Source organism: Mustelus asterias, chromosome 26, assembly GCF_964213995.1.
Source record: "Mustelus asterias chromosome 26, sMusAst1.hap1.1, whole genome shotgun sequence".
Classification (NCBI taxonomy): domain Eukaryota; kingdom Metazoa; phylum Chordata; class Chondrichthyes; order Carcharhiniformes; family Triakidae; genus Mustelus; species Mustelus asterias.
Window position 1 is genome coordinate 5,155,141 of NC_135826.1, and position 14,327 is coordinate 5,169,467.

The following is a 14,327-nucleotide window of genomic DNA, read 5'->3' on the forward strand; positions in this document are numbered from 1 at the left end:
TAATGCCTGGACTGATACACTAACAATGAATTGTGCTCATTTTCAGCCTGATCAAAGAGAGAAGAGCTTTCAGACGGACAAAGGTGGCGGTCAGATTTTCAAGGGACATCGGTAAAACGATGTTTATTAATTGTTTATCATCAGATACCAGTATTTGATTTATTATTGCCGCATGTATTGGTATACAACGAAAAGTATTGTTTCTTGCACACTATACAGACAAAGCTGTTCATAGAGTACATAGGGGAGAAGGAAAGGAGAGGGTGCAGAATGTAGTGTTACAGTCACAGGTAGGGTGTAGAGAAAGATCAACTTAATATAAAAGGTAGGTCCCGTCAAAAGTCTGATTGTAGCTGTTCTTGAGTCGCATGGTACGCAATCTCAGACTTTTGTGTCTTTTTCCCGGTGGAAGAGAGTATGTCTGACGTGCACAGGGTCTTTGATTATGCTTACTGCTTTTCCGAGGCAGCGGGAAGTGTAGACAGAGTCAATGGATGGGAGGCTGGTTTGCGTGATGGACTGGGCTACATTGGCCTAATAATTTTTCTCCTCCATCTGGGCATTGCAACATTGAATTTATTACAGTTATTGCTAAAAGCGGAAGAAGGTCCCTTTTTTCTGTCAAACCTTTTTTATATAAAAACTATTCATCCCTCTTCAATCGCAATGCATCAGGCTCCAGGTCATTTCCTTTCCTCTTCAGTCTTGGGAGAAAAATGCTATGAAATTTGGGGAAAATAAAAACACTTCAGAATACTGATAACCGCTCTCCACTGTCATCAGAGATACATAAATAGTTAGGAATGTGTTGCAGTGATATGTAGGACTGAGCAAAAACAAAACTGAAAATTCCTATGCACTTCAACTATATTTCTCTTGACAGAGTGTGATTTCACTGACCTGCTGTCCAGTACTAAAACATGAATGGTACAGATTATTTATTTCAATAGGACAGCAAATGGAAATGTAGGGAGGGAAAAAGTTAGTTCATCCATTATTGGATTGAAAATTCTACTTGAATTCCGACATGTCCTGATAACCAGACTCCACTAATGTTTTTAAAAGAACAAAGCCTGGTGTAAAAATTATAAATTGTTGTTTACCCATTGTTGCATTTTGAAGTGTGGGAATTGGAATCACAGCATGGGTGTTGTCCATTTTTCTACATTTTCTCACGGGATAGCCTGCAGCAAAAGTACCCTTTGACAAGTTGACATTTTTATTTTCAACTCGAGTTTGCAAACTGCCGAGGTACTAAGAGAATACATTTGCTGCCTTACAACCTACAGAATGTTCTGGAAAGTAGCCTTTATAAAGCGTTTTCACATCTGGAATTAAACTGCACCTCCGACAAATTGTTGCCCAACCCCCTCTCCAGCTGGGAAGTGATACAAAACTCTGAAAATGTATCTACTTTAATCGTTGTTAGGAGGTGTGACTAATTGTCTAGTCTCCTGTCTCTACCCCTCTAGTTGCCCTCTGACGCCTTGCTTTATTATATTGCTGGTGCTGATCATGAATCTTCACTATAGTGAGAATACATTCTACATTTAACAAGTTCCTCTGGAGTACAGAACAGCATTTGATATGAAGCAGCATTAGCTTGCATAGTTTTGTTATTCTTTTGTTTCCTGCCCCATCACCCAATTCTGTCTCTAACTGAATACACTGATCCTCTCTTTTGTGCAGTTCATAGGTGCCAGGGTCCGACCCAAATGGGTCTTGTACCATTTTTCTTCATGCGTGGTGCAGTACTCCCAAATTTGCTTTTAAATGGTGAATCAAAGCAGTGAAAAAAGAGAAGTTCAGGCATAGGCTGCTGTCCTGTTTTGAGTTGTGCATAAAGCATTGAGTACAACAGTAATCACATTGTGCGTGATGATGCAGTAGTGTGTTTACTGCCTATTAACACCAGTGGCAACTAGGGAGACCCAGAGAAAAGGGACCTTTTCTCAGTGCTGGTCTTATGGCGCAAGAGCTAAAGTTTGAATTTGCATGCCATCTGATCACATCCCCTCAGATTTATTGAATTACTTTGAAGTGCTACAAAATATTCCATTAGGGAAACACCATGCTTTTTGCACACAGTAATAGATGATTGACGGTAATGTGTTTTTGATGTTAATTGAGGAGGATTGTTGACTATAACATTGAGTGAACTTGTTAGTACTATTGAATTGTTGCCATGTAACATCCACCAGGAACATCAGAGAAGGCAGACAGGCCTTGGTTTAATATCTCGTGGTGGACAGAATCTCTGGCATTGCTACACGAGCGTATCACCCGAAATTATGCTCAAGTTCTGAAATGGGGCTCTAACCCAAAACTTCCTGATTCAGGGTTGGTGCAAACTACTGAGCCAGACTGGCACTTGTAATGTTGATGTAAAAATACAAATATAAGAGCAAGAGTAAACCATTTGGCCTCTTGAGCTTGTTCTTCCATTCAATAAAATCACAGTTAATCTGATTGTCCTTAACTTCATTTTCCTGCCTGCCAAACCCCCCAAAACCTTGACTCCCTTGCCACTCAAAAATCTGTATAACTCAGCCTTGAATACATTCAGTGGTCTCGCCTCCATGCTCTTTGCGGATGAGAATTCAAAGACTGACAACTGAGAAGAAATTCACCCTCGTCTCCATCTTGAATGGGAGACCTGTTCTTTTGAAACTTTTGTACCCTAGTCACCTCTGGTCACCTCACTATAAGAAGGATGTGGAAGCGCTGGAAAGAGTGCAGAGGAGATTTACCAGGATGCTGCCTGGTTTGGAGGGTAGGTCTTATGAGGAAAGGTTGAGGGAGCTAGGGCTGTTCTCTCTGGAGCGGAGGAGGCTGAGGGGAGACTTAATAGAGGTTTATAAAATGATGAAGGGGATAGATAGAGTGAACGTTCAAAGACTATTTCCTCGGGTGGATGGAGCTATTACAAGGAGGCATAACTATAGGGTTCATGGTGGGAGATATAGGAAGGATATCAGAGGTAGGTTCTTTACGCAGAGAGTGGTTGGGGTGTGGAATGGACTGCCTGCAGTGATAGTGGAGTCAGACACTTTAGGAACATTTAAGCGGTTATTGGATAGGCACATGGAGCACACCAGGATGATAGGGAGTGGGATAGCTTGATCTTGGTTTCAGATAAAGCTCGGCACAACATCGTGGGCCGAAGGGCCTGTTCTGTGCTAAACTGTTCTATGTTCTAGTTCGAGATTTCCCCATGAGGGGAAACACCCTCTCGGCATCTACCCTGTCAAGCTCTCGGACTCTGACAAGTTTCAATCAGATCACCTCTCAATCTTCTAAACTTATTTAATTGAGATCAGCTTGTTAACCTTTTTTCGTAAAGTGCAATAGCTTCACTGCATTCAGGAGGCCAGCATCTTTAATCAGCCCTCTGGTAACTGACCCAAATGCACTGTCCCAAGTTATGACTCTGACATTTAAATAGGACTTCAGGTGCAATTTCATGTTACTTGCTCATTATCTACACCACTGTGCAGGAATATCATACATAACACATCAGTCTTGTAGTTCTTCCCATTAACTGTCACTGCTAAAATGCTACAGGCTTGCCAAGTGAAATGCTAATATATATTCTAGCCTGTTTTGGTGTAAAATTATTTTTTCAAAAGGGCATTGAGCATTGGGATGAGGAGCAATTTCTTTCAGCTGCAGGGAATGGAATTCATTGCCACAGAAGGCTGTGGGGGCCAGGTCATTAAGTGTGTTTAAGACAGATAGGTTCTTGATTAATAAGGGCATCAAAAGTTATGGGGGAAAGGCAGAAGAGTGGGATTGAGAGACTTATCAGCAATGATTGAATGGTGGAGCAGACTCGATATGCCAAATGGGATAATTCTACTCCTATATCTTGTGATCTTATGGTTGAACATGCTAACTTTGAACCAGGTAAAATTGACTTTCTAAAGATGCAGCAGTTGAAATAGGATCCAAATTTCTACATCTCCTCCAGTAACCAGGGCCTCCAACTCACTTAAAAATCTCACTCTATGGCACTTTCTCTGTCCCTTCCTCTTTGACCTTGCTCCCCCCCCCCCCCGCCACCGAGCGCTGCCCGCCCGCCGCTTAGATGATAGAATCTTAATCCGGACAAATGCGAGGTGATGCATTTTTGGAGGATCAAATTTAGGTGTGAATTATACTGTAAATGGCAGAACCCTTCGTAACATTAACAGACAGAGGGATCTGGGTGTGCAGGTCCACAGCTCCCTAAAAGTGGCAACACAGGTGAAAGCGTAAGGCATGCTTGCCTTCATCAGCTGGGGCATTGAGTACAAGAGTTGGGAAATCGTTTTGCAGCTATATAAAATCTTGGTTAGGCTGCGTTTGGAGTATTGCGTGCAGTTCTGGTCGCCACACTATCAGAAGGACGTGGAAGCTTTGGAGAGATTGCAAAGAAGGTTTACCAGGATGTTGCCTTGTCTCGAGGGTGTTGACTATGAGGGGAGTTTGAATAAACTAGGACTATTTTCACTGGAAAGGCAGAGGCTGATGGGAGCCTGATAGAGGTCGACAAAATTATTAGACAGGGTGGATAGTCAGCAGCTTTTTCCAATGGTGGAAGTGTCAATTACAAGGGGGCACAGGTTCAAGGTGAGAGGGGAAAGTTTAAGGGGGATATACAGGGGAAATGTTTCACGCAAAGAGTGGTGGGTGCCTGGAACGCACTGCCAGAGGAGGTTGTGGAAACAGGCACATTAGTAACATTTAAGAGGCACCTGGATGGGTACATGAATAGGGGGGAATAGAGGGATATGGACCGAGTAAGGGCAGATGGTTTTTTTTTAGTTTAGTTAGTGCATCACAATCAGCACAGGCTTGGAAGGCCAAAGGGCCTGTTCCTGTGCTGCACTTCTCTCTTCCCCCTTCTCTTCTCTCTGTCCCCTCTTTCATTGGTTAGCACCATTACTTCACAGCTCCAGGGACCCAGGTTCGATTCTGGATGTGGAGTTTGCACATTCTCCCCATGTCTGTGTGGGTTTCTTCCAGGTGTTCTGGTTTCCTTCTATATCCAACGATGTGCAGATTACGTGGGTAGGCCATGCTAAATTGCTCTTTAGTGTCCTAAGATGTATAGGTTAGGGGGATCAGTGGGGTAAATATGAGGGGTTATGGGAATTAGGCCTGGGTAAGATGCTTTGTTGGTGCAGACTCAGTGGGCCGAATGGTCTCCTTGTGCGCTGCAGTGATTCTATGATTCTAACTCAGGAACAGGCTTTCAGTTTGCCACTTGCATGGGAAACTGGCTTTGTTCATTTTTCCTTCCCATTCAAATCAGTTCATGTGGTTTCTGTATTTGGTGGTCAAAATGTAGCACCACTTCTACATCGGGATAGTGGGTTACAAATTTACTTCCATGTTTATTTCTTGCCTTCTGTCTCCTCTACTGCCCCCCCCCCCCCTCCCTACATGCCCTCTTATGTGTCAAGGGCAGGAGAGGAGGGAAAATAGTGATGGGGGGGGGGGGGAATTATTTGAATCCTGTAGTTACTCGCTGTTGAACTTAAACTGGGAACTTTGTTTTTTTTTTAGAAATCAGGTGACTTGTTTGTCGGTCTCCATGGATGGCACTTTGCTCATTTCAGGATCACATGATGAGACAGTGAGACTGTGGGATGTTCAAAGCAAGCAGTGCCTGCGAACAATTAATCATAAAGGTAAGGCTAGAATGTCTGTTACACAGAGGTGCTTGGGGACATTTGAGAGCTTCAGATACACTTATTGAGTGGTATTATTTTTGCAGGGGAGCTTGTTCCAACACTCTATTTGTGTAATTCCATTGTCCTCACTTCTGTTGAGTAGAATCTTAACTGTTGCCAAACAAATAAATCTGGGCCAAGTATGAAATGCTCCCATTTATTCCTGCTTTCAATGTTCAGTTCATTTCACCAAATCTCATGTCTTATTTCGGATAAACAGGGCAGCACTAATCATTTATGGGTGAACCAATTGCTACATAATCCCAGATGACATGTCCTGCGTTTTTAACTGCCATTCAGCTGCAGAATAAATGTCTAATGGTTTGGATCATGCTGAGTTGTTGCATTTTTGTGTGTACTCTCTGGAAATGGAATTGGCTAAATGTCTTAGTAAACTAGTTGAACACCAGGGGAGCACAGGCTTCCACGACCAAAGTTTTGAAGGGAAGGAAATAATATCAGTCATGGTTCTTAATCCTGATCATCATGCGGTGATTGCTGCACAAAGGTGCGTTCATGATTAAAATTGTGTTCTTTTGGTAACTTCAACCCACCACTCTTTGCGTGAAAACCTTCTCACTCCATTGGGTTATGGGGATGGGGCCTGGGTGGGATTGTGGTCGGTGCGGACTCGATGGGCCAAATGGCCTCCTTCTGCACTGTGGGATTCTATGATTCTACTGAGCGTTCTTTAATGCGCTGCTTCATTATGTGGTGTGGCATAATTCTGTACCATTAATTTCAAACAGTTAGCACAGAGGCAACTCTTAGCGCTCCTTTAACTGGTGCCACTAACCCTAAATGGAGATGCTATTCTCTGATGTGACGCATCATTGTTACTTCCCTCCAATGGTTTTACAAATGAAAGCCAGGAATGTCCAAAAGCATTTATTGTCATAAAGCCTGCTCCTCTTTATGTTGGATTCTTGTTTTTAGCTCTTGTCTCTGCTGCTTGGTGATGACCTGTTATTTCTCACTCCTTACACCTCCACTGGATTATTTTTACTTTGACACAGGATCACAAAAAGTACCCTCAATGTGGTATCCCTTTTACACCAGTGGGATAATGGCATTTTCCAGACTATCATTTGTGAAATTGAGAAAGACAAATCGACCCATGAGTGAAGTACAATTTTGACATCGAAGGACACAAATGGAGAATGCTATAGTTTGACAGCTAGTTTTGACAAGCTGTGTAGGCATAAGTCAGAGAGATGCAGTGCATGGTCTCAGCTAATTTAGTTGATCTCCATTAGGGAGATCTGGCATTCACTTGAGAACTAATGAGAGAATAACCAGACAGTTACTGTTCCTGACTAGAATCAAGTGGCCTCTTGCTGAAATGTGTCTCCATATAAACGTTGAATGAGGGTCGGGCTGGACTTGGCTAGTTGTTTACAGTTAATAGCTGCCAGTTACTTTCTTGGCTTTTGGGGGAAGAATGGTACTTGAAGAAGGCGGCTGAAGCACACACAACCCATTGCCTGTCAGAGTCAGCACCCTCATGAGAGAGAAAAACTGACCAGCTGTAAAACAGACCTGCTTGTACTTTTTCTAACTCCCCTTTTGTTCCCAAGGGTATTGTTTTATGTAGATTATTTGTGTCTTAAAAGATGTGATATAAAATTAAATTTTGACAAAATGATTAGCTTCCAGGTGACAGTTCTTTCCTTATCACCAATAGCTTTATTGGCTTCTTAACTGATAAAATGGGGAAATGTAATTTCAGCGATAGCAGTGGGAAGGTCTGGAGCAATGTAATTTGTGGAATGTATTAAATTAATCAGTATTTCTGATGGCTGAATGATTAAATATGCCCCTTCAAGGGACTCTTGTTTTCCAGGGATGATTTTGTTCAATTATTTGATATTTAACAAAGCTTATGAGATTGTATTTTACAGCTGATTGCTCTTCCTAGGATTTGACTTTTTACAAAGCAACCTTAAGGAGCTATAATCATATAGTGCTAATTACTAAATTGATATTTTTATCCTAATTCAAATTTTCATGCTGTCAGTTAAGTTTGTTCACGTATACATTGGGAATACATCAGGAATGTAAATTTTTAAAAACTTTTTTGGGTATCGAAAGCAATGCATCTGATTTGTTTTGTCTGGTTGGTCTGTTTTTGATGCATTGTGCACCCTATACCTGAATGCATTGTGCAAGACGATTTAAGTGTGCAGGAATAATAACCCAGGTTACGTGGAGAATGCAAAACAGCTAAAAGTGGTAGATGTGACACCAACAGCCCGGAAAGGCTGCGTTGCATCACTGGCCTTCCTGTTCCCAATTGGATATTATTGTAGAGGAGACCCAGTTACTGGCAGGGGCATGCCACTGAGTAACAAGTCATCCTGAGGAGGTTGAACTTGTTAAGCAAGAGACAGACTCTGGCAGGGGAGGCGAAACGAAAGGTTGAGACTTTTGAAAGTTTGAAGGATGGATAAGTAGTGTACTTTTTATTATTTCTTATTGGGAAGAGAGAGCAGCTCCGCACATGTTGGCTTAACCATTTTCTAAATTCTCTCAAGTCGTCTTTACTGATCCTGTCTTCCTTAACTCTGATGTTCGACTACCATTATTCACCTGAGATTTCATTTCTATTTTGTTTTCCCTGATAATCTGGAGCGCTCTCACAGCTCCGTGGGTGCTTGCTTCAAATACTTCATGGAAACAAATTCTGTTGTGATAATTTGAAGTGTAAATGAGCTTGGCATGGAATTGTATCAGTCAGATCAGGAAAGTCCCAGGTTCCATCCAAGGTCACTGCTCATTTAGCTCATTGAGGTAGTGATGATGGTGCTTTAGTTGCCTAGGCATCCCTAGTTTAATGAACTGCTGGGGAGGGCGGAGGGATTCAGTAACATTTTTGTTTCTGGTCACTATAATGTGACCTCTGTTGAAAGTGACTGTGTGTGAGCAGTACCTGAGAGCTGGTTCATGCTAGACTTCAATGCTGTGCATAGTTGAATAACCTAAATATTCTCTGTCTAGTCACTTGGGTAAGGAATCAGTACCTGATAAATATCCATGAAATAAATCCCATTCAGAATCAGAAATTCAACAAGGGAAAGGGAGAATACAGCATGGAGTCCCTTTCCAGAGTGTACAGTTCTATCTCTGCAGATTTTAACAATCAAATGTTGCAGTCTTTTGGGAAATAAAGTATTTGATCTGTTTTCTCATTTTTGGACTTTTGAAATGAATTGACTTTATTGGTAATGTTATGTAAGCTCCTCACCATCACCAATAAATTTATGGAGCAATGCAAAGTTGCTATAATACACTGTGGCTTCAACATATATTTTTAATAAGGAAAATCTGCTTTGGATCAATAAAGTTTGCAAATGGACTAAAACATTACTAAGCTGGGAAGCAATTGCGAGGAGCCCAGAGGGATGCTGCAAAATCCTGCAGAGCTGACTGTCACTGAACACTGCCTTGTATTCAGGGCTGCATAGAACACCTATTGGAGAAAGATATGGGGGGTAATTTTACCCTCCAAAAATGGGTGTCTTTGGTTCATTTAGGAGGTTAAAATGGAAAAAAAATCTAAAGCAAGATCCCAATCCACCTCAAACCCACCCACTCAAACAGAGGCAGGACAAGAGGCAGGTGACCATTACAGGTGAAGAGGTGGGTCAGTTATTGGAACCTTTTAAGGAGGCTGCATGCCTTTGTCTTAAGAGCATTTCAATTCGTAAGTTCATGTTGTCTGGGAAATCCAGGAGGCAAGAGGAGGTAAGGAGGGCTGGATCCGCCAGGTGAGTCTCCTCACAAAACTGCTTGTGGGCCAGGTGGAACAAGCATTTTCCTCCTGTCTCAACTGTATAACCATGTAAACCCCACCTTGCATGCTCACAATCTCCCCATCCCATGATCACCTATGCCCAGATTGACTCTGAATTCAGATAGAGTTGAATAAAACTAGTTGTGTCCAACAGGGGAAGCAATACAAAGGAGAGTACTTTCTGTTCAACACACTGTCACATTATATAGAAGAAAATATTAGGCTCAGGAACATTTTGGTCTACTGCCTCGCTTTCAAAAAGGCAATCCTATTATATTTGAGTTGAGGTTATGGAGGGATTGTAACAGGCTGGGACTCCACTCATTGGAATTTAGAAGAATGAGAGGTGATCTCATTGACACAAATAGGATTCTTAAGGGGCTTGACAGGGTAAATGCTGAGAAGATGTTTCCCCTCATGGGAGAGTCTAGGACCAGAGGTCATAGTCTCAGAATAAAGTGACGCCAATTTAAGACAGGAATTTCTTCTGACGGTTGAGAGTCTTTGGAACTCCTTGCCACAGGGAGCTGTGGGGAAGTGCCGTTCTGCATATTTAAGGCAGATTTTATGGGGGAATGGTGCGTGCGTGTGTATCAACCCTCGAGTTACCTCAGTACATCCCGTTAAAGATTTTACGGGCGTTTTCAATAGGTGTGGTGGTCCTAACAGATTGCTTCTTTAACATTGCTAAAATCGGCAATTTGGTGCAGAGGGGGAAACGGCATGTCACTTTCTAATTCCTCCCACCTCCTCTGTTTTTGAATATTTGTCTTTTTTCTTTTAGCTGGGAAAACATGGCTTGTTATTACTTTACTAAATTAATAGCTTAAACTAGATAAACCATACTAATTAATAAAATAAAAATAATTGATTCAATAAAAGCATTGATTTAAGAAACAAGTACATATTGTTAGATAACAATGCAGGACAGATAATATGTTTAAACTGCAGCATGAGAGTTTGTGAAGTGCATTGCTGTCCCAGATAACCATACAAGTGTCTGCAACTAGAAGAACTTTAGCTCAGCTGTTGAGCTGGAAGCCAAGCTCCAGATGTTTCAATGCATTAGGCAGGAAGGGAGATACCTGGACACTTCGTTCCAGGCAGCAGTCACACCCCTTAGGTTATGTTGTTCAGTGGCCAGAGTCAGGCAGGTATAGAAATCCAGGAAATATCTTTTCTTGACTTTGACCAGCAGGTCTGAAGTATTTGCTACCTGCACAGATGAGATCGCGCATTGCAAGGTAGATGGGAAAACTGACTATACTCCATGCTGCAGGAGGCCATTCAAGTAGGGGGTGTGAAAAGGAATGTTGTTGTGATAGAGGACATTACCGTCAAGGGAATCGATACTGTTTTCTGTGGCTATGATTGGGAGTTGCAATGATTGTGTTGTCTGGGTCAAAGGCATCTCTTTGTGGCTTTAAAGCACTTGGGACTGGAAAGGGGAGGATTCAGTTGTCCTGGTCCATGTAGAAACCAACAATATAGGTAGATCTGGAAATGATGCCTTGCTGAGAAATTTTGAGAAGTTAGGGCCCAAATGAAAAAGCAAAATCTTGAAAATAATAACAGGAAAATGCTGCAAAAAGCTCAGCACATTTGGCAACATCTGTGAAGAGAAAAACAGTGTTAATGCTTTGAGTCCATCTGGCTCTACAGAGTTGAAGAGAGGTTGCAATGTGATGGGTTTGATACTGTTGAAGAGTGAGTGGGGCAGGTCGAGCAAAATACAAAGTCAGGGATAGGTGGGAGCTCAGGAGAGATTTATTAAAGATGTTATGGACATGAGAAAAAAGGAGTGCTAACGATAGAACACCTTCGCTCAGTCCACAAGCCTGACCCCAACCTTCCTGTCGCTTGCTATTTCAATTTACCATCTTGCTCTCATGCCCACTTTTCTGTCCTTGAGCTGCTACAACATTCCAGTGAAGCCCAAAGCAAACTGTAGGAATAGCATTTCATCTTCTGATTAGGCACTTTACAGCCTCTGAACTTGATTTAACTTCAGATCATGAACTCTGTCTTCTATTTTGATGTACTATTTTCCCAACCGCCCCCCCCCCCCCAATGCTTCCCAACCCCCCAAGCCTGTAACTTGTCCTTATTATTTGCTTTCAAAGAGTACTGACTCTTGTTCTGTTATGAACATTGTCATGAAACTATCAGGGAAATCCAAGAAGTTGGTATACTTTCTGGTTATGTTCTGGTCATACAGATTTAAACTGTGGGAATATGTAAATAAGGTAATTAAGGCAAGAACAGAGTGACTGTAAATCTAACCAGTATTAGCTAGTGTTAGTGTCATATGTTAATGAGCCTCACAACACTGTAAACAGATATTTACTTAAAGCAATTTAGTAATGGGTACAGAACATAAATAGGTTGTCAAGAATTCAAAGGAAGAGCTGCAAGGAGAGGTGTCACAGGGAAGGTGGATGAAGGGAGTTTACTTTAAACTCAAAACTAAAATAGAGGGATGAAGATATTTAAGTCTGGGAGAGTGCAATTCTAAAGAAAGTAGTTCAGATAAGGGAGAGATCAAATGGGAAAAACATATTTAAGGAGATACTGAAACCTGCGCAGGAGAACTTTTTAATAAGCTATCAGTCAACAACAGAAATCGCTGTTATACTCCCAGCAAGCAGTGTGTGAAAGCCTGATTTGAACAGAAAGCTACTGTTCTACCTCAGAAGCAACCCCAAGCGACATTAAAGCACAGGTGTAGTAAAAGTTATTGGATTTTTATAGACATATTTTTGATTGACCAAGAAAGCAAGGGTTGGTTATAGGGAGGAGGCAGGAAAGAGGTGTTAAGCCAAAATCAGATCAGCCATGATTTTATTGAATGGAGAAGCAGGCTCCAGGGCTGAATAGCCTACTCTTTCTATTTCTTATAGATTTTCAAAAGCACTTGTGAAAATGCCATACGAGGTTATTACTCAAAACTAAGACTCACGGGATTGGGGTAATATATTTGTATGGATTGAGGATTTGTTATTTTACCGATTAACAGAATAGAAATGTGGGACATTTTTGGGTTCTCGGATTTTAGCTAGTGAGTTCACAAGGATCAGTACTTAGGCTTCAGTTGTCTCCTGTCAGTGCTAAAGACTTACACGAGGAGACTGAGCGTAATGTATCCAGTTGCAGATGATACAAAATTAGGTGACAAGGTAAACAGTGAGAATGGCACAAAGAGCGTGCAGAGGGGTACAGTTGGATGAAGAGGATAGAACATGGCTGATTGTGTCTAATCACGCGAAGTGTGTAATTATACATTTTGGTCGGAAAAACGAAAAAGCAGAATATTTCTGAAGTGGTGAGACACCAGGAAATGTTGACATTTAGTGGAACGCGAGTGACCTTGTACATGAATCACAGAAAGTTAACATGCGGGGCCATCAGGTAATTGGGACAGCAAAATAGTTTTGTTTCTGCACGTAGACTATTCACCTATGCCTGGACAAACAGCCCAACCTTGAAGTTATGAAATGTAACTATATATATTCCAGACTAGATTAGAAACTTATGTGACTATCTGTATGTTACTTGTGTACTCTGTGTTGCGAAGATCGCACTATTAGTAAATGCTGGTTAAAATATTTAGTTTAGAAATGCCAGAGGGGTTACATAAAATCTCAGTTAACCTCTACTCACCAAATCTAGATAGATATTGCCTCTGAACTCACATAACCTCTGCTTTCTCACAGCACAGCCTGTCTTCCATTCTAAAGTCTGGGATTAACAATTCTTTTGCGTTTTGTGACGACGTTTATTGAATCGTACTGGCTACAGACAAGATTGCCCTGGCAAATCGGTAAACATTAGCAGGATCTTCTCAGAGGGTCACCCAAACTACAGTTTCCATTTAATTGAAGCCAAATAAACCAATGTTGCTGTGTGGAAATGTTATGGTGACATTCTGGTAATTGCAGAAAGTTCTGAAGTTCTGCCACAGAACAGGTCTGATCCATGCATTGATCCCGCCATTAATTTCCATTACCCTTCACTCTGCATTAACAGGAAAAAAATCTCTGATCATAAACTAGTTCATGTCAGCAACTGCAGTGCACCCCAGTCATATAAGGTGACCTTGTAATGTGCTCCATTAATCTCTCCATTTATGACCTGGTTATATAACAATGGCTTCAAGAAGCATTATTATTGTAGTTGCAAATAAACTGAGGCTAAACTGCTTTGATGTCGTCAAAGCATGAATTACAATTGTAAAATCTTAACACTGCATTTAATTTATGGCTTATTATCTTCATATAAAACAAACTCCAAAGATCCAGTGTTTGGAGAGTAATTATTTTCATTGTAGTATTCTCGAGTAACTGATGCCCTGCAGAATATGAACTTATTCGTAACATATTTTGGTTAAGACTAGGATTTTTTTATTTTCCTATTCAAACTGATTCTTGAAGTAAAACTGTTTTATCTGTTGCTTGAATTATGCAATTAAACAAAAGAAATGTTCCAGTCGTATTCTTATTTAGGTGGGATGGCATACGGTATATTTTTCTTTCCTTTTTTGTGGTCTAATTTCCAGACACCAGATATTCTGCGCTACCTGCCACAAGCAGCAGCTACTCATTGTCCATGTCTAGACAGTGAGGATTGGCAATTTCAAAACACCTATTTCACAGCAGGAGTTTTTGGATGGCGAGTAGCTACTCTGGCTTGCTCATCTTTTCCCTGTCACTCTTGTCCAAAGGTACTGAAGTTGATTGCAGCTATTGCTCCAACTGAGATCAGTCATTTCAGCAGAAATATAATTCTGCTTTGTTGTTGGAGAGAGCTATCGCGGCAGT

At 41.3% G+C, this 14,327-nt stretch overlaps 1 protein-coding gene across 2 annotated transcripts in view; it reads left to right on the forward strand.

The window, feature by feature from the left end:
* Positions 1-14,327, forward strand: part of wdr18 (WD repeat domain 18) — a 195,476-nt gene that overhangs the window by 121,028 nt on the left and 60,121 nt on the right. Inside the window, exons 6-8 of one of the 2 annotated variants that reach the window (XM_078198091.1) lie at positions 47-111; positions 5,551-5,675; positions 6,734-7,558. In XM_078198091.1, coding sequence (XP_078054217.1) covers positions 47-111; positions 5,551-5,675; positions 6,734-6,855 — 312 coding nt within the window. In that variant the 3' untranslated portion in view covers positions 6,856-7,558. Of the gene's footprint in view, positions 1-46; positions 112-5,550; positions 5,676-6,733; positions 7,559-14,327 lie in introns of those variants that run through there. The other variant, XM_078198090.1, reaches the window with a different exon arrangement.